The sequence below is a fragment of the Apium graveolens genome, chromosome 8 (genome assembly GCF_009905375.1).
Source record: "Apium graveolens cultivar Ventura chromosome 8, ASM990537v1, whole genome shotgun sequence".
NCBI classification, from domain to species: domain Eukaryota; kingdom Viridiplantae; phylum Streptophyta; class Magnoliopsida; order Apiales; family Apiaceae; genus Apium; species Apium graveolens.
This window is the reverse complement of record NC_133654.1, coordinates 145,424,274-145,449,039: the sequence shown is the minus strand read 5'-3', so window position 1 is coordinate 145,449,039 and position 24,766 is coordinate 145,424,274. Positions and strand designations below refer to the sequence as shown.

At 35.2% G+C, this 24,766-nt stretch overlaps 1 protein-coding gene across 2 annotated transcripts; it reads right to left on the bottom strand.

Annotated features, from left to right (window-relative positions):
• Positions 1 to 4,426: 4,426 nt before the first annotated feature.
• LOC141677477 (uncharacterized) lies at positions 4,427 to 10,257 on the bottom strand. 2 transcript variants are annotated; one of them, XM_074483427.1, is made up of 6 exons: positions 9,776 to 10,257; positions 8,171 to 8,572; positions 6,956 to 7,361; positions 6,314 to 6,602; positions 5,321 to 5,625; positions 4,427 to 5,195 (listed from the first exon to the last, which is right to left on the bottom strand). In XM_074483427.1, exons 1-4 carry the CDS (start codon positions 10,181 to 10,183, stop codon positions 6,523 to 6,525), a joined length of 1,296 nt encoding a protein of 431 aa, XP_074339528.1. In that variant the 5' UTR covers positions 10,184 to 10,257; the 3' UTR covers positions 4,427 to 5,195; positions 5,321 to 5,625; positions 6,314 to 6,522. The 2 variants fall into 2 exon arrangements, with proteins under 2 accessions (XP_074339528.1, XP_074339529.1); XM_074483428.1 differs by having other exon boundaries at positions 6,314 to 6,522.
• Positions 10,258 to 24,766: the final 14,509 nt, after the last annotated feature.

Sequence of the window (24,766 nt, the reverse complement as noted above, 5' to 3'; positions counted from 1 at the left end):
GAGACGTGCAACTGTAACATGTGCTTATTTTGTTTAGCTTGACGAGCCTTTGACGAGACGTGGATTGGACTCTGTTCAGTAACTCTATACGGAGAGATGCACAAAACAGTATGACGTGAAGATGGATATAAGGGCTTATTACTAGGAGAAGTTGGTAGCAATTCGAGCTGAAATTGTGGCCAAGGTGCAAAAGGTAGAAGATACATTGAACAACGCTAGAATTTGATACATAAATTTTGGGTCGGCTTCTCCAAATAATCTGTAACTGCATCGTTCCTTTCCATTTCCGTGTTTTTCATTCCAGATTCATATTAGTTGTGTTATTCTGTAATGTAATGCTATTTTCAGTTAGGCATTTATGTTTTATTATGAACCTACTTTGACCATCTTCGTGAATTTCATTCCCATGTTTACTTTTTCTATTTTTTATGTACTATTTTACACATTTCTAGTACCATTATATTATCACTTTCGGGTAGTCAAAACTCATAAATTTGCAGTTTATTTATTTTTTAAAATAACCAGTAAGCAAAGTACCGCAAAAGTATTACTACATGGATAAAAGTTTTTACAAAAAAAAAAATTACAACTACATTTGAAAAATCCGTGAAAATATGTTTTCGTCAAAAAAATGCGCAATCGACTCTCATGAAACCCTTTCTGGAGTTACAAAAGTCATTTATATACAATTTTTTGATTAAAACAAAAAATTCATACTAAAAATAGGTTTAGATAACTATTAAACAAATAAAAATTAAACCAAACTATTTTTTTTATTTAATATGAGAGTTTTAGAAAATGATTTTCACATGAATTTTTACCTTAAAAAAATTACAAACACAGGACATAAATATTAACCACAAACGGGAGAAGGGAGGAAAAAACAAAAAAACTGTGGTTGTCTCTGGCAGAATTAAGTTGTACCACCAATCAATAAAAAACAGTTCGCCGGTGGTTACTTTTTAGCGAAATAAAATTGGCATACTAACAATTAACAAAGAATATTCTGATAGTGTGTACATATGGTACATTGATAGAGTAGTTATTGCAGGGGTAAGAGATCGACTCCTTTTTACTGCCTTAAAAATAAAATGGTGTTCATAGGAACCGAAATCTAAAATAAGCAGAAGAGTCAGTTTGTTTATATAATAGATTAAGTAATGGGGGAATATGATATTAAGTAATGAACTGCCCCCGGTGGTTTCTTTGTCCCCATCTCGGTAAGCTCAGCTGGGCTGCTGAAAGTGACAACTCCCCCTTCAGACCAAATGGACAAAGTAACGAAATCTTCAACTACAAAGAGGTAGTCTCTCTCTGTATACCTGGTGTCCGTTTGGGAAATTTTTATAATTTTTTTTAAAAATAAATTATAACTTAAAATTAATAAATAGCTTAAAAGTGATAATTAGATTAATATTTATAAATTATATAAATATTTGGTTAATTTTATTTATAAGTCAATTTTTTTTAAGTTAAATGAATTAAAATAAATTTTTTTAAATATAATTATCTTAATTAATGACTTTTAAATTAACTTAACATTTAAAAACTAAAATTAATAAAAAATTAAAATAAGTTAAGAAAAACTACGTCGTTATTAATATTCAAATTTATCAACTTATAAGTTTTAAATTGAACTTATAAGTTCCGAGATAAGTACTTACGGATTTATAAGTCAAAAGTAACTTTCAACCGGAAGACAAACATGCCCATAATTCACTACATAGCACCACCATATCAAAGTCGAATATTGAAATATGCAAGGAACATTATGGTTTCTAATTTGCAAAATGACTTAATTGCAGGAAGATAACATGAGTTATAATTTTTTTGCATAAAAATGGCTAAAATATAATAATAGGCACCCGTATGATTCATGTATAATTTTCTTGTCATCTGATTGCATTTCCTTAGTAATTTTTAACGGATATTAGGTTTTTCATAAATTAAAGTTGTAATTGCACGAAAATGGCCTAATTATAATATTTTTTTGCAAAAAAATGATTAAGGAAACTGAGAGTGGCAATTAATTTACATTGTAAGCTGTGTTGTTGGGTGGAAACTGAGAGTATATAAAAAGTTGATGACTGTAGCTATCTGTCGAGCTGTTTGGGCAAAATGTTTTTAGTAGTGTCTTTTTGTAAATTTCGTATCAGCTAGCATGTGATTGAATTATAGGTTAGTTTGCTTATGCTAATGAGGTGTAGTTGCTTTAAAATTTATGTGTGATTTTTAGTGTATATGCATTTAGACGTGACAAATTTATTTGTGCTTCAACATGGTAAGTCTTGGTCTCTAAAATCAAATAACTTCATATTAAGTGTGAGTACAAACAAGGGATATAAATATGACTACCAGAGGATTAAAGCAAAGTTAGAGCTTATAAGTCAAAAGGCACGATCAATTTGGGATAGTTCACTGTAGCCAGCGAAGAGTTTTCCAGGGAACAAAGCTGCAGAAAGTTTTATCCAGCTCATTCTTGACTCAATAAGTATACCCGTGCTGGCAATTTCATCCTTGAGTGAGATGTCTTACTGTGCTCATGAAAGAAAACTATTTCTTGTACCAATTCCTATTCTAGTTGGTGTTACTTTAGCGGGGATCCTTAAAGAGATAGTGTTAGAACTATCTCCGCTTCTCAATGTACATTAATTTTTCAAATAGCATGCTGAATATTGATTATAATCCATGTTTGTTTTTGTTATTTCATTTGGATGAAAGTCTCCGCCCCTTGAGTTATATATACGTGCATACTAATATATATATATATATATATATATATATATATATGATACTCTGGTTGACTATAATGATCTCTAATATTTTTCATTAATTTCGAGCAAGCGGAAGTTCCCTGGCATGTGATTGCAGTAGCAATTTTATTCTCTATGGTTTATATTTTTGTAGTACAGAAGCCCCAGAAAAGCAGCAATAAAATCAAAAACCTTGAGTAAAAAATATACCTGAACAAAAGATAACTTCTCATTATAATATGCCAATCATGCCACTGGCAACTTGGTTAATCTCCTGTGGCTGCTTTTGTTGGCAATTTTTATTTTTAAGAAATTCTAATTTCTGTACTCGCATTTTCCATTAAGAACATTATTGATTAAAAATTTGAGCTTGACAGAATTATAGAAAGATTTATAGTTGTTATTTAGTTTTTAATTTCGTGATTGATTTAATTTGTAAATACTCTTTGATTTTTAATTCTTTAATAATTATTTTTGTGCAAAAAAATTATAATTCAAACCATATTCGTGTAATTACATCTTTAATTTAAAAAATCCTAACGTCCTTTAAAAATAACTAACAGAATGCAATCGGGTGGCAAACAAATTATACATGAGTCATACGGGTGCCTATTATTATATGCCGGTCATTTTTGTGCAAAATAATTATAACTCGTATTAGTCTTTGCAAAATATAGCATTAATTTTTAATATACAATTCAGCTACCAAACTAAGTTTCAACTTGTAAGGAATACAGTGGAAGGTCGTTATGTCTTTAACAATCTTAGGTAACAGTACCCACAGCAGCCAGCAGCCAGCAGCAGCATGCTTTTACTTGATATCGTACATCGAAAGGCATATGTTAGGACACACCCTTATTGTACTATTCAATTGCGACTCTTACAACAGATGACTCTTATTCGGAAGTGTACTCAAGTGGCAAAGCTTCTAATTGAAGGCTGTGACCTATCTGCTCCAGAGACTTTCTTTCAACTGTTGACGAATAAATAATAATCAGAAAAATATGCCGAAAGCAATATACAATAAATCAACATAAGATTTATGAAACTTACTCTTAAGTTCACAAGGTTTCCAGGAAAGCAAGTGAAGAACAACCATGTTAGATTCCAGACTATAATATATCTCTGGCAAGTCTCCACATATTGCAGATGCAAATACAAGAGTTGATGCTGCATCGTTGATATCATCAGGACACTTGCTCTGCTTTCGGATATAGGGAAGGATTAGGATGATTACTTTACAGAACGCTTCCAACAGACCATAAACTTCCAACATGCTTCTCCCTGTTTCCTTAAGATTTCCTGCATTAGCAGTGCTGTTTTGTCATGTCACCTCTTGCAGAAGAACGAAAGGGAGCATTATAGTTATTTGGATAGCCAAGCTTTTGAAAATTCTGAACTGTAGAACCTTGGCTCGCCCATGTTGGTAATAATTCTAACTTTTTATTATGGAACCACCCCTGGCTTCGGAATAGACCTCTGCTGGAGCAGTATAATCCATCTACTGTTTCTATTCCTGAGTCTTCGAACATAGCCCAACATGGAAGGAGAGGAACTTCAGAGTGGCCCACATGGGGCCAGGCCCCTCTACTCTAGCTGTTATTTGTGATGTTAATAGAATGGTCAAGCAAAAATTATTTTTCTGTAGAATGTTTAAAACTTGGGACCCATCCTTCTTTTTTTCATGCTAAATAAAATTAAATTATATTAAGACCAAAAGAGGTACAAAGACTGGAGGCATACCCCGCATAAATAAAACAAACAGCTAAACTAGTCTAAAAGACAAGCTAAGCAACTACTCATGAGAACAAGCAACCAAAACTCCTGCCCAACTATTTTCTATATTTTATTACAAAATATAACTCCCTACTAACCTATTGTTTTAAAGGCTCTCAAGGAGGCCAATTTCTCTCTAAACATACGCTTCATTTTTACAACCATCTGATCACCACCGACAGATTAAGCCAAGCTAGGTGCTTTTTCCAGTGAGATTCTCTGTTTTGAGTAAATGTACCAGCTTGCCATTCAGACCAAGAGAGAATTAAAGGTTTAGGACTGCTCTTTAAGACCATTATAAGTGTAAGGGCAAGTCAACACAGATATGCTGATTCGTCTCCACACTGCTATGGCATAGCACACAAGTTGCGCTTACATTAAAACCAAAAGAAGTCATCCTATCATTAGTTAAGAGGCAATTTTTGAAAGCCAACCATACAATGAAAACACATTTCGGTATTGAGAAAGAATGCCAAACTGCAGATAACCAAGGTAGAGGAGCTCCCACATTCCATTCTTTATTACTCTTATGTACTGAGTCATGTTTGTCCTCCATGATCTAGTTGCGTGAATTGTTCTGGCTGATGAGGCTTTCTGAGGAACTTGTTCACCAAATGCACCAATGCCCGTAAACCAGTCCATCTCTCCAAAATCCAGTTGCTCTTTCTGCAAAGATTGTTATATGAATTGATAATTCTGTTTGTGTTGCTAAAACAAGTGCAACAAGTGCAAACATGTATAGAATACAAGACTCTTAATTTGTAAACACTTTAGAAACATCATATGTTTACCTTGTCAGAGGAATCAAATTCTGAGAAATGTAGCAAGTCATCAAACTCCCATGTTGGTGATGTGATACAAGATTGTTGTGCAGGTGTTTTGGTTGCAATTTGCTGTGCTTTCTTACTCGGGGTGGCGGCTCCAGCTGCGTTTTCTCAACCTCGTCTGGGACTTTGGATTTCAGGGATACTCGGATTCCTGTTGCTAAAAATCTCTGGTGGTTAGCAGCTAGGCTACCAGTCGAATGATTTATTTCATCACAATCTTGACAAAACAAAGCTCTGTCTTCAACGCATAATATGAAAGCTGGTTTCTCCTACAGATGTAATTTAAGAAAAAGTATAGATACCAATTTGTAATTGAGGTGTAGGGAAACTATTTAATTCAATATACTTAGTAGTATTGACAGCATCAACACTTACGGAGTCTGTTAAACTTTATAGATCAGTTAAGCAATAACAAATAAGAGGTTCTGCCAGGAGTTGGCGATAATCCGGGGGCAACTCATCCCCACCTCCATGAGCCCATAACAAAGGTCATGATTCCGGATAAAGTTGCAGATCCATAAGAAAGGACAAAGGTCATAATATAAAGCCAGTGGGTATAGATTAATAAAGTTTGCATATGCTTGTACAGGAATTTCAAAGAGGTTTTTTGCATAGCAAAGTCTACTTAGAAACTGTAAACTGGAAGTAGAGCAATGTACACCCCCCTTTTTCTTTAAGGGAGTTCAAAGGTCCCTTTTTTCTTCAAGGGAATTCAAAGGTTCAAACTGTATATTGGGTATAGTCTCTTAATTTAAGGGCTTCTCTCTCACTTTCTTTACTAAAGGTCAAGGGTTCAAACTCCGTCAAAGACAAGGTGTGTGTGTGTGTGAGCATGCTTAAATATTAAAAAAAGATTAGAACAATGTAAAAAGACTTTTGACCTGTGTATAGACATTAAAACTGTGACAATGTAAAGTATATACCGATTAAACATTAAAACGTAGAATACAGGTTTACCATTGTCTGCAGTTCCAGAGTCGGGCCAACACACGGAAATAAAAGAAAAGACTTGACAGTAGAACTCCAAGAGTTGAGGGTCTCTTCAGTAACTCCATTTTTATTTCCTCTCCCTTGCTTCTCAAACTACAATATCCCTTGCCAGTTTAGAAATGGTGACTAGCAACCACGCATGTCACAGTTGTGGTGATTGCAACTTGAAATTTGACCTAGCACGTAAACATTAAAAGAAAAATATATTTTGACATTAGCTTACCCGTTGTCTTTACAACTAGCAGTGAACCTCCATCTGCAATACTTATAATCACAAATGATGTCAAACTATTACAATCATATATGATCAGAATAAGCATAATCCCAATTTTAAGTTAACTAAATAAAGAACACTGTTAAAGGTCATCATAATTTCTACATGTCATCCGTTCGGTCGTCATACTATAAAAGGGAAATGAAGAGAAAAACAAGACAGAAGTAGCACAACTCAGAGTCTACAAAAATATCTTATATCTATAAAGTGTTCTTTTCATATCAATAATTAAGTTTCAATTATTTTCACGAGTTTTACATTTTGCATGATACCCTAAAAAAACTTTCTCTATAGAGAAGCAGATTGTGACGAAGACATTGAATTTTCTTTTATACCAGTAGTGTTATCTTCATATTCTTCATCACAAGAATTCATTTCATTGCTAAATATTCCATCATCTTCATTGCTAGATATGCCATCATCCTCGTCAAATTCACTCAAAGATACACCTCCACTTTCATAACCGTCCTCGTTTTCTGATAAATCGCTGTCCGCAAAATTACATTGTGCTCCTGAAGTACCAGTAAAATCTGAATCCGGAAGACCTCTTTTTATCGTTTGAATTTCCTGAGACCTCTGGATACCTCTTACTGGACTGTCAACAGTTGAGTTATGATCCCGATTACATGGATCACCATAAAGGGCAATATGTCGGTAATAAAGTTCAAGTTCTTTCTCAGCAATGGCAATGAAGCGCCTGACAGTCTCCAGTGATTGCTCATACTTTGACTTCTCCAGTGCCTGGAAGCACAGAAATGAACGAAACATGGATATACTTGTATATATCAAGGATAACAAAAACAAGTATAACACAATTACACGATTTACTTTCTCCGAGTAACTTAACAGATAGATGAATGGCTTTATTACATAGAGGCAAAGGGAAAATTTGGTTGGCAGCTACAAGATGGACTGATTAATAAGACTTGTAAGACTAAATGTCTTCAACTTTGCCATCTACAAATTCTAGTAAGTTGACTTTTGTTAACGTTTTGGCATAGGTACTTTGGTATACGTCAATAACCAAGAAATAGTGATATTAAACCAAAATGTTGTCATAACACAACATAAATGAACAAGTTACAACTGACATTTTCTAATCACATACAGTTACCAGTGACAATTTTTACTCACATATCAAGATTGGTGGAGTTGGTATTAAGTTTCTTTTCTGTAAAAAGTTAATGAGACTACTACAAGATTAGTAGGAAACGAGCTTATACTTTATTTGTAGTCTCCCGATACTGCAATCAATCTCATTACAAAAAATCTTTCAATAAACTTATACGTATTTTCTTTTGAATCTCTTTCCATATGACGGGTTCGTACTACACAAGATCCTCTAAACTTGGTACCATTTGGTTCCTCTTAACTGCTGAAGTTTGAAGCATATAGGGACCGCTATGCTCAATTGTTTGACCAAAGCAATCACACACAAGGGTAATTTAGTCGTAGAACACATTTGGGACACTAGAGCATGTGTTTGTACAGAAGTTTTAAAAACATAAATCTCAAAAGTAAAAAAAAAAACTAAATGCGAGGAACCTTACCCTTTTTTTAGAAAGTGTGTCAATCGGTGACATAACTTTTGGTTGCACATAATCCTTTCCACGATAAAAAATTATCGCGTCATCTCCAATTATATGAATAGGGATTCCGCCACTCAGTCTGGCTATATCACTTGCATACTCCTGCACCTGGCCAGGTTTACAAGGCTTACATATGACTTTAACAGTTTCATGTTTCTTCCAATGCATATGCATATTCAGGATAACACCTCCAAAAACTCCTCTCCTCCCAATCGGTACATAATTCGAACGTTTCTGAGCCATCTTCTTCATGTAGAAACGTTCTTCACCAGTCAGTTCATGTGGCTGCACCAGAGGTCCCTGAAATTTAGGAACCTCATATCGCTGAAGTCTTTCAAGCAGCAATGCTTCTTTAATTTTTGCCTAAATTGCACAAATTCAAGGTCAATGGAGTTGCTTTACCTCTCTTTAAGTCAAAATGCAAAATTGTAAAAAAAGAATTAACTTAATTAATGAATTAAGCAATCTAACATTAACTTTGAATAATAAAAAGAAGAAGAAACAAAATTTAATTAAAATTAAATACAAAAACACATTTTAAGATCTTGAGAATCTGAAAAAGTGGGGATAAATTGAATTTCTTACATTTATAGAATCAACTCTAGATGTCAATACTATTAAAACATAACTGTAATTTCTAAGATCCTATTAAGTAAAACACTGGGATATAGCTTTATTCATACCTTTCATCCATATAAATATATATTTTGAGTTTGATAAGTTATGAGCAATAGCGTGAAAACAAGTGTATCCAAGTTCTAAACTCCAACCACGCAGGCCGAACACTCAGGAAGAAAACCAGGGATCTTCTAATCATAATCACACAAGTAATTAAATAAATAATAAATATATAAATACATAAAAATATGAATAAAATGCAGCCGACATCCGGTTGATCCTATAGATGATAGATGAGAGGTAATTAATAATAGAGTGAAAACAGTCTTCCAATTTCCATTCTTGCACAATTAAAATGTTCATATGATAACATACTGGTAAATAATTTGCAAATAGGCCACAACTCCATGGTACCTTAGCTTAGTCCTCACATGATCACAATAGTGAACTCCACTAGTAAATATACAAAATTGAATTTTGGTTGAGTTCACTTCAGAGCACACAATAGCATTACTTTAAGTTATCAGAATGAGTACCCAGTTGACTCTTTTATAACATATTTCACTTATTGAAGAATAAGTAATGCTTACAATAATAAACTTAACCAATACTATCCAATATGATCAAGAAACACTAATGCACTTTGATTTATGAGTTATGAGATTGGAAACCAATTTTCAAAAAGTCTCTAGTGTGAAACTTTTATTGTTTACCATTCCATCAAGATTAGTAAAGGTAGATCATGACATCCTTGGTTATGGTCACTAAATCCTTTCAAAACAAAAAAAAAGAACTTAATGTAATTAATTTGATTAATCGAACCAATGCAGGATACAGAGAAGTATTAATGCTTTTCACAATGTAGTAATGGCAAAAAGCTCTGATCTTTGAAACCTTGTACTTAAAAAACAAACACATTGTATGAAATGAATAAACAAAAGTTTGGACCTTTTGGAGCTTAAACTTAATTCTTTCTTCAGCATTAGCAAACCTCTGCCTCCCTTTCTTCCCATTAACACCTAATCTTCTTGGGTCCCTTTTATTTGCGGATTTTCTTATCTGTTTCTCTTTTTTCCTCTTCTCTTTCAATCTTTTCTTGCTGAGAAACCTGTGTTTCTTTGGTGGGTCAGTTTTGTGGGTCTCAAACCTGGGCTGGTTATTTCCTTCCGATATCACAAGATTAACTGAGCCATGACTGTAATTCTTCAAACCCCACCAAGTAATATTTGAGTTTAGAGGTCTGGGAAGGGGGGAAATTGGGGGTGGGAGGTGAAGAATAGAGTTGTAAGCAGAGGGGTTCGAGAGTAAACGTAAGCCAACTCTACGAAGCAGACGAGTAGCCATTTGATGTTTCATATGCGTGTGTACTGGGTATGTATTGAACAGGCTTTGCACCTGAAATAGGACTATGAGCTGTTTGCAGAAGAAAAAGGGATTTAAGAAAAAGTGTGCTCCAAACCAAGTGATGTAAAAAAAATTATAAATATTTTGTAAGTTGTATAAGTTATATATTTTTTTCATAAATTTATCAGCAAAGTCATTTTTTACTTAAATAAATTAGAAAAAATAGGTATTAAATATAATTATCTAAATTCTTAAATTTTTAATTAGAAAAATATTAAAAAATATTTTCTTAAAATCAAAATTAACAAAAATGAAAAATCAAAATAAATTAGAAAAAATACGTCATTACTAACTTTTCGCATATCATCTTGTAAGTTTTAAAATTCAAACTTATAAGTCGGATTGACAAACATTTTCGAAAACTTATGACGAACGTGACTTATAAATGTCATCACAAACATACCCTTATTTACATCAATATTATCAATATTACAAAATTGGTTGAGTTTTAATAATGGGCACCCACGTAACTCTTTTTTAATATTTTAAGAACTTGAAAATCTTATGTAGGTAGCGAGTATAATTTTTTTTAATATGAATATACGAGAGACACATTTATATAAATAATTTAATTAAAAATTAGTAAATTTATCACTAAAATACACTATATATTAATGTACCTACCCCAAATACGTACTTATGGACATTTTTAACACCGATAACATGCGGGAGTTGTAACTAACATGCATTAAAAATCAAGAATAAACTTGAAACACTTTATTCCAATGAGGAGTTGTCAACGTAATAAGATATCTTTATATTAACATATACTTACGGGCATTTTTAACACCTGATGGCATGCAGTGAGTTGTGACTAACATGATTTAAAAATCAAGGAAAAACCTGGAACACTATATTCCAACAACAAATTGTCCACGTAATAAGATATTTCTCTATATTAACACAACAACAATAATAAAAATTAACACTTTATAATCAATTGAGGACAACCTAATCATACATACAATCATAAAATAATGGCATACACATGTTTTTGTGAAGCTTGAACTATGTAGAGGACTGCTCGAACTGAGGCAAATGATGGTCGAAAATTTCTTGGTTGTGCTCATTGTAGTCGAGGTTGTGGATTTTTCAGATGATTAAAGGGCTGCCTAAGATGCAAGATTGTAACATATAAGTGATGATGTTAAAGATCACTGAAGATAACAATATCATTAGTGTCCCTGATCAAAGTATGAAGCAAACCCAAATGGACATATGATCTAAGTAGAATAATGAACGGTTACTTTTCATAATCTGTTAAGCTTGGGTTTACCCTAAGTAAGTTGTATTGTTATCTTAGTTTGTATTTGTACTTGTAACACTTTAAAGTCTGTAAAAATGCAAAGGAGTAGACTAGAGTCTTTTTTCCTGAAACAGTATCAAGCCTAAGGATTCTATTTGGAAGAAGATCAAGAAGATCATGCCTCAGAAGAATTTTGAAGAAGTTTGGAGTTGGATAAAACTGTTTGGATAAAAATACTCTAAGTCAGGATCTCTACAAGTCACATATTTAGTGTTATAGAGAAGTCATTTGAGAACTCCAAATAACTTATCGAGAAGTCAGGAAATCTACTAGAGAACTCAGTGAGATATCGACAAGTCAAGAAGACATGAAGGTTGGAGATATCGACAAGTCATTTCCCCACTAGAGAACTCAGAGTTATCGACAAGTCTACATTCATTAGAGAACTCTGAGTTATCGATAAGTCTAAGTCTACTAGAGAAATCAGAGATATCGATAAGTCAAAATTCATTAGAGAACTCTAAGTTATCGACAAGACAAAGTGAAGACATGATGCTGAGAGATCTCGACAAGCTAAAGTTTCATTCGAGAACTCAGAGACCTCTATAAGTCAAATTCACTAGAGCATTAGAGATCTAGATAAGTCATTATACTTATCGAGATGTCAAGATCTCTATGTGCCTAATTGGAGATCTCTAGTAAAACTCTCAAAGTACAAAATCACATACCAGTTTAATATTCAAGATTAACAATCAACAAATAATCCAAACAGCTGGATTGACAAGTCTACAAAAAGCAGTTTGAAGAATGTGCAAGATCAATGGTGAAGATTAACTGACAGAGAGAGATTAAAATTATCACAGGATGATAAAGATATGCTAAGTCAGAAATGGAAGATCTACTTTTCTATAAATAGAAATGACAAGTGACAGTTTAGAAAAACTAATAACATGTCTTATTGTGCACTGTGTAAACCAGCAGTTAACTGAATTATAAAGTTAACACTGGTTCTTAAGTCAATAGTAACAATTACGATCAAATTTCTTGTAACACTCTCAAGAAGAAGCTAAGCTCTTTATCAACAAAGAGCCTAGAAATTTTGTAGCAAAACAGTCTTAATTTTAATATAAAATTAAGTGAGTTTTGAAGATCTGTGTTCTTTATTTTCTGCAAGTTTAATTTCTGCATGAACACATTTCACTACAAGATTTTGATCAACCATAAACATTCAAGAAAAGCCCAAAAACAGTAAAACGCATTCACCCCCCGCCCCCTTTGTGTGTTATTCATTTCCTAACAAGTGGTATTAGAGTAAAATATGAAAGTAAACAGATTCAAGATCTTGGAAGAATGAATATACAGAAAATCAGTAGGATCAAAATCCCTACCTTTGACAAAGCTGACTACACTCTTTGGAAAAAGAAAATGATGCTGTTTATCAGGATGGCCAATCCACTCTGCATTCAGATCCTCAATAATGGACCCTTCATTCCTATGGTTAGAGTTGAGGAATCTACAGATGGAGACATGGTTATTCCAGCTCATTATGCTCCAAAAGATCCTTCTGAGTATAGTGACCCTGAAATAGAGAAAGTTTCCCTGGATAGAAGCTTGCAATTAATATTGATTGAGTCACTTGACAATGTGATGTACAACAACATTGTCAACTGTGACACTGCCAAGCAAATATGGGAAAAGATTGAGATACTCTGTGAGGAACTGAGGAAGTTAGGTCAAACCAAAGAAGAATACTGATTTCACAGTATGAGGGTTTTATGGCAAAGCCAAAGGAAATCATTACTGATGTGTTTGAAAGATTCAATAAGCTGATAAATGACTTGCAACTTCATGACAAATACTATGAAGCCGAAGAAGTGAACCTAAAGTTCTTGCTTACTCTTCCTGATCACTTGGAACAAAAATCTCAGCAATCAGGGAAGGGAGAGACTTGAGCAGAATAACACTGGAAGTTCTATATGGAATTCTCAAAACATATGAACTAGAGATGATTCAAAGGCAATCATTGAGATCTGGTCAAGGACATATTGTGGATGGCTCAAGTGCTTTAATTATAAATAAAATCCAAACATCAAATGATGAACCAAGATCTTAAACTCCAGTTGCCTCAACAAGTGAGCAAAGAACAAATGATTCACAGGAATAAGTCATTCTGGAATTGGAAAAATATGAGTTCTATACTCTTGAAGAACTGGATGAGCTAGATCAGTCAATGGCCTATTTGACTAGAAAATTCTCTAACATTAGAGTAAAGAAGCCAAGATACTTCAAGAGTAAAGGACAATCTTTCAGCAATGACATCAGTTGGATGGAAAAAGGGAAGTACAATTCTGACAGCAAGAACGACTACAAAACTAGATCTGTTGATAGATCTAAGATAAGGTCCCTCAATTGTGATGAACTGGGCCACTCTGCTACCGAATGCAGGAAACCCAAGAAGGCAAAGAAAGATAAAGCTTATCTTGAACTTGAAGCAAAGTATGAAGCTCTTCTGAAGAAACAGCAAAGCAAAGCTTATATTGCAGAAGGTAAGAGTTGGGATGATTCTGAAAATGATGAAGATGAAGAACTTGGAAACTATGAACTCATGGCCTTAGAGCAAGGAGAATCATCCTCATCTAAAATCATAAGTACCAACTCTTACCACCACTGATTTAAATGTGAATCAATATAAGGAAACTGTTGAAAAGATGAGCACAGAAATGTTCCACTTTCATACAAGCATGGTGGCTGCAAATGAAGAAGTGAGTAGACTGACAAAAATGAATGAGAAGCTTGAGAATGAAACACAAGAAACTAAATTGTTGATAGTGGAGCTTGAAGCCTTGAAACAAGAAAATGGTTATCTGAAGAACAAGCTCAAGTGTACAAATAAGATTGAGGCTGAGCTAAGGGAAAAACTGGAGAAAATGAAGTAAAGTTGAAGTCCTTTAGGAATGTATCTGAATTGGTTGGTCAGTACCATGAGAAAAATAAACCATGTGCAAACATTGTTATTGGTCTTGATTATGATGCCTTGAACAGCAAAAAGAAAAACATAAGTGACAAAGAAAAAGAAACAGAGAATGAAAATGTACCAGCAATGCTTAAAAATGTTGTGTCACCTGTGTTCATGGCTTGTGAAGTAAACTTCAGTGAAGAAGAATTGGTTATCAAGCAAGAAATTGCAGATGAGGATAATGAAAAGAAAAATGCAAACTCAACTCAATCTTCTAAGGCTGAAGAAAAAAAATCATGGACAATCAAAGCACCAAGACTCCTGTCAAAGAAATAAAGATTGAAGATGTAAGAAAGAAGAAGAAAAATAGAAATGGGAAAATAGGGATAAACAAAAGAAATAATCTTGCTTAAGTTGCAGATGCTCCTAGAAAGAAGTGTGAAAAATGTGGCTCTGCAAATCATCTAACTCACCTTTGTAAAAAGGTTGTTAGCAAGCCAACTGAAGGAGCTTGCAAATACAATGAAGTAGATTCAAATGATCCCTACTCATTATGTGACAAGTTTGACTGCATCCCTTGCAACTTGAAAGTGATAAAGAGTTGCCACAAACTGAGAGTAGACCTTAAAGAAACAAAAATTGGGTCTACATCAGATAGGGAAAATGCACAACAATCATTGAACTCTATTTTATCTAAAATAACTCACTCTACTTCTGCTAAATCAGTTAACAAGAGGAAAGTACCCAACACTGTCTGGGTCACTAAACACAACTAAATCTCATTGTGTGCAGGGCAAAGTGAAGAAAATCATATGGATCACTGACAGTGGATGTTCCAGACATATGACATGTGATAAGGCCCTGCTATCACAATTTGAGGAGAAAGCTGGCCCATTGGTGACCTTTGGAGACAACAACAAATGATTCACAATGGGATATGGAAAGATTATTTCTGAAAATGTTGTCATTGATGATGTAGAACTAGTAGTTGGTCTTGAAGTGAATCTTCTCAGTGTTAGCCAATTTGCAGACAAAGCCTTTGAAGTTTTATTCAACAAAGAAGAATGATTTTTTATCAACAAGAGAACTTGTGAAGTTGCTCTGAAAGGAGCAATGAAAGGAAGCTTGTTTGTTACAGACTTGGACTCAACAAATAAGGATGGTATTTGCTGCTTCTACACCAAGGCATCAGAAGAACAAAGCAAGCTATGGCATAAGAAGCTGTCTCACTTGAATTTCAAGGCAATTAACACCTTAGACAAAAAGGAGTTAGTAAGAGACATGCCCAAACTGGAATTTGCTCAAGTTGAAGTCTGTGAAGTTTGTCAGAAAGATAAAATGAAAAGATCTAGTCACAAGTCAAAAACTCAGAATTCTATAAGTGCACTATTGCAACTTATTCACATGGACTTATTTGGGGCAGTGAATGTCTTATCAATTTTAAGGAACAAATATGCACTTGTGATGGTGGATGATTTCTCAAGATACACTTGGGTAGAGTTCATGTAATCTAAAGATGAAACTCCACACATCATAATTGAGCACATCAAGGAGATGTAAAAATAGGCTGAAGATTACAATTGTGTGAAAAGATTGAGAAGTGACAATGGAACATAATTCAGAAATGCTACACTGAGTGATTTTTGCAAAGGCAAAGGCATTGTTTAAGAATTCTCAGCTGCCTGAATACCTCAACAAAATGGAGTAGTTGAGAGAAAGAACATAACATTGGTTGAAGCTGCCAGGACAATGCTACAAGATGCCAAGTTGCCAACAAGTTTCTAGGAAGAGGTTGTTAACACTAAATGTTATACTCAGAACATATATCTCATTAACAAGGCACATGGCACGTCACCTTACTCAATCATGTCTAAAAGAAAGCCTACTGTAAAGCATCTTCATGTGTTTGGAAGCAAGTGTTACATTTTGAAAGACAACTCTGAATATGTGAGCAAATTTAACTCAAAGGTTTTTGAAGCAATTTTTTTGGGATATTCACTGGAAAGTACAGCCTATAAAGTTTATGTGATTGATCAAAAGAAGATTATGGAGAGCACATATGTGACCTTTGATGATGACAAGTGTCCAGGCTTGAAATGCCTTGATGATAGTGAAGCTGAAGCCCTGGCATTTGAAAACCTCAACATTGATAGTGATTCTGATGGGGAAGTGTTAGTCCCTTAATAATATAGCAAGAATTACAGAAGGGGGGTTGAATGGAATTCTTGAACCTTTTTCTTGAAATAAAAATGTTCAACTCGATTATAGATATATTTGTTTTGATTAGCACAATGCGGAGTGTAAACTTAATTGAATCAAAACATAAGTAATTAAAAACAAGAGTCTTTAAAAACTTTCTGGTGGATTTAAACAATTCCACCAGAGATATATATAATATATCGAGAGGACTCTGTGTGCAGAAATGCTCACAGCTGCTTACAAATGGAACTACTGAGAATACATGAAATGCTAAGGATTCTGCTTACAAAGATTTCTCTGTTTTTGTGTTTCTCAGCTATCTCAATTATATTTCTATTTGCTACTCTCTTGGTTTATATAATACCAAGATTACAAAGTCAAAAAGACTGAACACATATAAAATTTAACAGTCTTAAGCTTTGCTGCTTTTCGTCCTCTATTACCCAGTTAATGGGCTTCCACAGTGTGTTTGTATACATCTCGACGGCTGTGTGTCAGCTTTCACTGTTCAACTGCTGTTTGAATTCTTTATATGATCATCCGTCGACTTTCAGAACATCCGTTGATGATTTAATTTATCATCCGTCGACTGCTATATTAAACATCCGTTGATAGTCATTTGATCATCCATCGATGGCTTTGTTAATCATCCGTCGGTAGCTATTTTGGCACTTGACTCTATATCATTTATGCTGAATTACAAGACATCATTTATGTACAATTAATCAACCTATTCTGCATATCTAGTTAAAGTCAACATGACTTATATGCTACTACAGATTCTATTCAAAGGTGCATACATAACTGTGCTACAAACTTATTATTACATAAGCTACTCACTCGATGGATAATAAGTTAATCATCCGTCGGGACTATAATGAGTTATCCGTCGGGACTATAATTCTTATCCGTCGAGTGCTACATAATATCACTAAGTAAAATCTACTTAGATGTTTTGTTTATGAAATCATCAAGTACACAACATATGCACAACAATCTCCCCCAATTTATGTCTACTGGAATTGTAGCCATAAATTAAGAGATACTTGATGATAACAAAACATCCTGAACATATATCTTTAAAGATAAGTAGATAAAACTGAAAGTCCTTCAATTAATTAAAATGAACAAGGTTTGGCTCACAGTCAATTCAAGATGCTCCTCTAGCCTGAGCAGATTTTTCTAGTTCCTTGAAGGTCTGGATCTTCTTCCAAGCTTTCTGTTATTTTCTTCAATTTGATTCTGGAGCTGCCTGTTGAATTCTAGTTCATCAGATTCTGAGAGATCTAGCTTTTCTTGCATTTTCAAGAGAGTCTCATTGCTAGAGATACTCAATTGGTCTTCTAATCTGAAGAATCTTCTTACACCCTTGTCATCCATGAATTCCATCAGCCAGTAGGGCCTTAGATGCACTCTTCTCCCTGTGTATGGGATGATTAAAGTCTTTGGGAGTGCATCTTTAGCTCTAACACTCCTCAGCTCTTCAATCTTCTTCAATACTAGTCTTCTTGCAGTTACATTGAACCCAAAGTTTTTCTTGAAGGATGAATAGACTTTAATCAGCACAACTTGGCTTTCTTGAAGAATCCTGTGAAGTGGCCACTGAATCTCCCTTCCTCCTTTGTACTTGAACACCAACCTTTCAGGTAGGTTTCTGTATGCATCAATTGCCCTTACTTCATCCAATTCATCCAGATAAAGATTTAGATCTAAAAATTCTTTGATGTCACACAAGTACAAGTAGTCTCCCCTGTTGACCTTAGGTTGAGCTTTAACTACTAACTTGGATTTGAGAGGTGACAGCTTCACTTTCTTGACTGCCCTTGACTTTGTCCTTTTTGGCTTGCTAAGGATTGGTAAGTTGAAGTCAGGAATTGGTATTTTATCCCACTCTATTGGCTCATCCTTTGGCACAATAGGTTCACCATGTATGTTCCTGTAGGGATCCACCACCCTTATGTCTTCAAATACAACAGAGGGCTTTGATGCTTGAGTTGTAGCTGGAGTGGATTCCTTAGGAAATTGATCTTCCAATTCCTTGTCAACAACATCCAGTTTCCTTTTTGTTCTTCTAGCCAATTCTTTCTTCCTTGGGGATTTCTTCTGTTCTTCAATTTTCTTCTTTGATTCAGCAGCTTCTGATGGTTGAGAGGGAATTTGTTGAGAAGAGTTTACAGCTTGTAGCTTGGCCAAGATAGCAATTTGTTCTTTCTTTTGTTTAGACTTCTTTGCATCTAGAGCAGCTTGCCTCTTTTCCTGCTTTAATCTGGATTTTTCTTCTTTCTTTGCTTGAGCAAATTGTGGATGTCCAGCTACCACACAAATTTCCTTTCCATTTCTGAATATCTTAGCAATTCTCCTTTCTGAAGCTGAATCAGCTGGATCTTTATAGAAGACAATAGATCTTGACAGAAGCTTCTTTTCATCAGGATTGGGTGTCTCATATACAGTGTCCATAGGGTTCTTCCAAGATGACTTTGGATAATTTTCCCTTGGTTTAAGAATTGTTTCAGCCTTTGTAGACTTGATGCAGGAAGATTGTCCTTTTTCAAAATAGTTCATGCTCATCTCATTCACACTGATTGGCTTGACATGAGAGTGATGGATGGCTGACTGAACTGGCTCCTTGACTAGTTCAAACTTTTTCTGTATCTCCTTATCAATCTTATTCCAGTTGATCAAACTCAACTTTCCTTTTTCAGCAACTTTCAAATTTTCTGCTGCTGCTTTAATTAGATCTATACCATCTACAACTGTTGGCTTGGAGACTGTAATTAAAGGTACAATTACTTTGCTGATTTGTACTTGAAGTTTCTCCCCCTCAGTTGGTCCTTTCTCCCCCTTACTTGATTCTCTCTCCCCCCTTTTGTTATCATCAAGTTGAGGAGTTAGGCCTTGTGCTTTAGCCAGTTGCATGAGAAGATTTGTCTGAGTCTGTTGATTTTGAAGAAGGATAGCCACTGAATTCTCAATAACTAGAACTCTGTTTTCCAGCTTGGCTAGCTTCTTTTCAGAATCTGATTCTGTCCTCAATCTTAGTAATAGATCTTGCATGGTACTATATGGCATTACTGAATCCAGCTTTTCAGAATTGTATGTCTTCAAGTCAGCTATATCTCTTTTTAGTTCATCCACACTCATATTCTGTCTTAAGTGCTGGATCTTCATGAGATGTAGAGAGTCTAGGTGAGCTTGAAGAATAGCCTTGGTACCAACATCTGAAGTTTCCTGAAGGGCCTTTTGAATAGCCATCACTTGCTTGACCAAAGACCCATCAAATTATCCTGGTGTAAATTCCTTTGTCCATGCCCATCCAGGTAAATTTAAAACAGAACTTGGGCCTTCATCTCCCCCTAAGTTCATGCTTCCATCCAAAGAAACAGAGTCATCATCATTATAATTTACTCCAAATTCTTCAGATGGCTCACCAGCTTGAGAAGGCATCCTATTGATAACAGCTTTATCTCTTTGAAGAGATTCTAAGGTGTGTACTAAATTCAAAGTCTGTTATGCCTCCACATTGCCCAGAGCAGCCAATAATTGATAGGCTGACACATGATGAGTAAAAGTGTCAACATCCAAGAAAATGTTATCAATTTCAGCTTTGTAATGTTGCTGAAATTGTCTTCCCTTTTCAGCATCATCCACAATCATTGACTCACTAGCAATGGCTGGATCCACCCTTATTTCTCCTGTACCTGCCTTTCTCTCATAATCTCTCTTTTATTGCATCAGGGTCTCACCCTGGCTCCCCACCCTCACACCCTCACCTTCACCTACTAAGGTGGGACTCCTCTCACTCACTTTTACCAATCCTGAATAAATGGATTGCTGAGATTCACTCTTTTCCTCTCCTTTTGCCTGGGAACAACCCAGCCTCTCACTCAATGCACTCTCCTCTCTCAGTCCTAAGAGTGACTGTATTACCACTAAATCTTCTGCACTAGAAATAATTGAAGTCTGAAGTTGTGCAGAGACACTCAACTGATAAGTGATATCCATCGGGTGAGTGCTAAAGCTATCCGACGGATAACTGCTGTTAAGCTTATCCGTCGGGATACAATCACTACTCGACGGATGAGCAATATCCATCGAGAGAGTAGAAATGAATGAGGTGGGAAGAGAAACTATTGTTGACTCTGTGTTAATTGAAGTTATTTGAGGCACAGATGTCACAATAGTATCTGAAAGAATTGGCAAGTGAGCCAACAAATCATCAAAAAGATGATGCTCACTTGCACTAGATTTTGGCTTCCCCAACAAAGTTAAAGAAGGGGAATCAGGAATTGAAGTGTTTATCATATCCACTTCCAGAGAGTTTATTGGTGAGTATGGTGTTTCAGAGGCTTCTATTATAAGAGATTTTGGCTGTGACTCCACATTTATTGGAGCCACATCAAACTGAATTTGAGAAGGTGCAGGGACTGTGTCTTTAGCACCAGTTTGCACTCTGTGTGTGCCCTGTGCATCCCCAGTTGTTTTGGATTTCTTCTTTCTTGTGTAAGTTTGGGATGAGCTTGTGTCCCTAACCCTTTTGGCCTGTGCTCTTGGCTGAGAGCTTTGTTCAATAGCCACATCTTTTTGGGAGGATGCAGCTAGAAGTGAGCTTTTGTCCTTTTTAAGCACTGCAGTTTGTTGGGAAACTGCAGTGTGGCTAGGCTGGGATTCACTCAACTCTCCAACCTTATCCTTGGGGTTTCTTTGATGTTAACCCTTCCCTCACCTAACTGACCCTCCTTCACACTCACCTCTTTGGCTTTGGTAGATTTTTCAACTGGTACCTTTTGAGAGATACCAGAGGGGGTTTTCTTTGACTTGGATTTGGAAATTACAGTTGTTTTGGCAGCTTTGGTAGGCAACTGTTTGGTCATTGTCACAGTTTCCATAGCTACTCCTGAACTCAAAGAAATTGAGGAGATTGGAATAGTTGAGGGTATGGATGAACTTACCTCACTTACCTGAGGTGTCTGCATTACAGGGAAGTAGAACATTGGCACATCCCTATGATGGTTGGCTCTGTTCAAATCTGCAATAATTCTTCTCTTTTGAACCCAATAAGCTAATTTGTTGTTTGGGTTCTCAAGTACAATCTCTTGACAAAGATGGTTAGCCAATAGCATAAAAAATCTAGCATAATATACATTCTTTCCCCTTTTGGCTAACTCACCTAGTTTAAAACCTAACTCATACAAGATAAGGTCACTGAAGTTGTAAAATTTATCTGTAACTAGCATGTATAGCATGTTAAGCATGGAAATGTTCACAGAATCAAAATTACTGATTTTACCAGAGAAAATTTTTGTCACAACATCACACATGAAACTCCATTCCTTCCTAAGACCTAATCTTCTAATATCACTTAGCTTAGTAGTAGGAAGTGCATAATGCATGGAGTTAAGCATATTGATAATATCAGTGTCATTGTGTGGTGAAGTTACATTATCATCAGGAATTTTGAAACATGCTTTTATCACATCACTATTGATACAAAACTCATTACCTTTGATAGTTAGAGTGATGTTTTTGTCAGTAGAGTTGTAGATTGCAGTGGTCCACATCTCTTCAACAACTTCACAGAAAATTGTGGGTGATTCAAGTATGGCATGGCTTAACTTGCAGTTCTTCACAAAGTCCATCATCTTGCGGTAGTCTTCTGATAGCTGAATACCCTTATTAACCAAAGCAGTGAAGTTGTTCTTCTCATAAATGAACCCAGTCTGAGACATAATCTTTACTACAGGTGCCATTGTTAGAGAATGAAAGCTTGAAGAGAAAGAGGATATTTGCTTGAGAGAGAATAAAATAAAAGCAGTTGAATTTGAGAATGATAAAAGAAAATAATTGGAATAAAATAAGCTTTTATACTATCTCAAAAACAACGGATGAAAATAATAAAGAAAAGTAAATTACCCAATAGAAATTGCCTAAAGTAGCCGTTTAAAAATAAACTGTAAAAATTCCACCCATTATCCGTCGTGTAATGCTTACAAACTGTAAGTATACTCGATGGATAATGTTCAGGGAATTAACGGTTAATATTTAGACAATTCGACGGATGAGGATAAACTGTTATCCGTTGAGTTTCAAAAGATTCCAGAAAAGTAATTGATTTTTATTTGCAAATAGTATATCGACGGATGACCCAACTCGATGGATAATGGTCATCCGTCGAGATGCAAATTTCGATTCAACCAAAATTTCATCCATGACTAAAAATCAGTAAAATTTCTGGCTACATTTCAACTTGCAAAATAACTCAGATAAATTCAAGAGTAATTAAGCATACCTAACTCACTTACCAACCTTGAAAAGGTGAATTCATCCAGTGGCTTGGTTAAGATATCTGCAAGTTGCTTCTCACTTGGAACAAAATGTAACTCTACAGTACCATTCATTATATGTTCCCTTATGAAATGGTACTTGATGTCTATGTACTTTGTCCTTGAATGTTGCACTGGATTTTCAGTGATGGCAATTGCAATTGTTTTATCACAGAAAATAGGAATCCTCTCAACTTGCAAACCATAGTCTAGCAATTGATTTTTCATCCATAAAATCTGTGCACAGCAACTGCCAGCAGCAATATATTCAGCTTCAGCTGTAGAAGTGGAAACTGAATTTTGCTTTTTACTGAACCAGGACACAAGCTTGTTTCCTAGAAATTGACAAGTTCCTGTTGTGCTTTTTCTGTCAATTCTACAACCTGCATAATCTGCATCTAAATAACCAGTTAGATCAAAACCAGAATCTCTAGGATACCAAATGCCAAGTTTTGGTGTTCCCTTGAGATATCTGAAAATTCTCTTAATAGCTATCAAGTGAGACTCTCTAGGATCAGCCTGAAATATAGCACATAAACATGTAGCAAACATTATATATGGCCTACTAGCTGTTAAGTACAGAAGTGAGCCAACCATGCCTCTATAGCTTGAAATATCCACAGACTTTTCAGAAGTGTTTAGTTCAAGCTTAGTTGCAGTGGCCATGGGAGTTTTTGCAGATGTACAATCCATTAGATCAAACTTCTTTAAAAGATTAAAAATATATTTAGTTTGACTAATGAATATTCCATCACTAACTTACTTAACTTGTAGACCAAGAAAGTAAGTTAGGTCTCCCATCATACTCATTTCATACTTACTTTGCATCAGTTTGGCAAACTTTTTACAAAGTTTCTCATCTGTAGAGCCAAAAATAATATCATCTACATAAATTTGAACAAGTATGCTAGAGCCATTAACATTTCTGAAAAATAAAGTTTTATCTACAATACCTCTTGTGAAGTGATTTTCCAAAAGGAACTTTGATAAAGTGTCATACCAGGCTCTAGGTGCTTGCTTCAGTCCATAAAGTGCTTTCAGTAGATAATAGACATACTCTGGAAAATTTGGATCTTCAAAGCCATGAGGTTGACTAACATACACTTCTTTCTCCAAATCTCCATTCAGAAAGGCACTTTTGACATCCATTTGATAGACCTTGAAATTGGCATGGGCTGTATAGGCTAAGAAGATTCTGATGGCTTCAAGTCTTGCAACAGGAGCAAATGTTTTATCAAAATCTATTCCTTCTTGCTGGCAATAGCCTTTAGCAACCAATCTTGCTTTGTTCCTTACTACTATGCCATTTTCATCCATCTTGTTTCTGAATACCCATTTGGTGTCTATTGAATTCTTTCCTTTAGGCTTGGGTACCAGCTTCCATACTTTATTCCTTTCAAATTGGTTTAGCTCCTCCTGCATAGCTAAAATCCAATCAGGATCTAACAAAGCTTCTTCTACCTTCTTTGGTTCTTCCTTTGACAGAAAGCTGCTGTATAGACATTCTTCCTGAGTTGCTCTTCTTGTTTGAACTCTAGAAGAAACATCACTAATAATCAGTTCAAAGGGGTGATCTTTTGTCTATTTCCTTGGTTGAGGTAGATTAGCTCTAGATGAAGAGACCTCAACGTTGTCTTGATGTGTGATTGAGTTTTGATTGCTAGAAACTCCCCCTGAGTTTGTGGATCTTTGATTTGAGAAAGGGGTACTTTCTATGGGTGATCTGCCTTGACTTCCGGCTCCTTTTGATAACCCGACAGATGGTGAATTTTGAGTACCGACGGATGAGGCAGGTTGTCTACCGACGGATAACA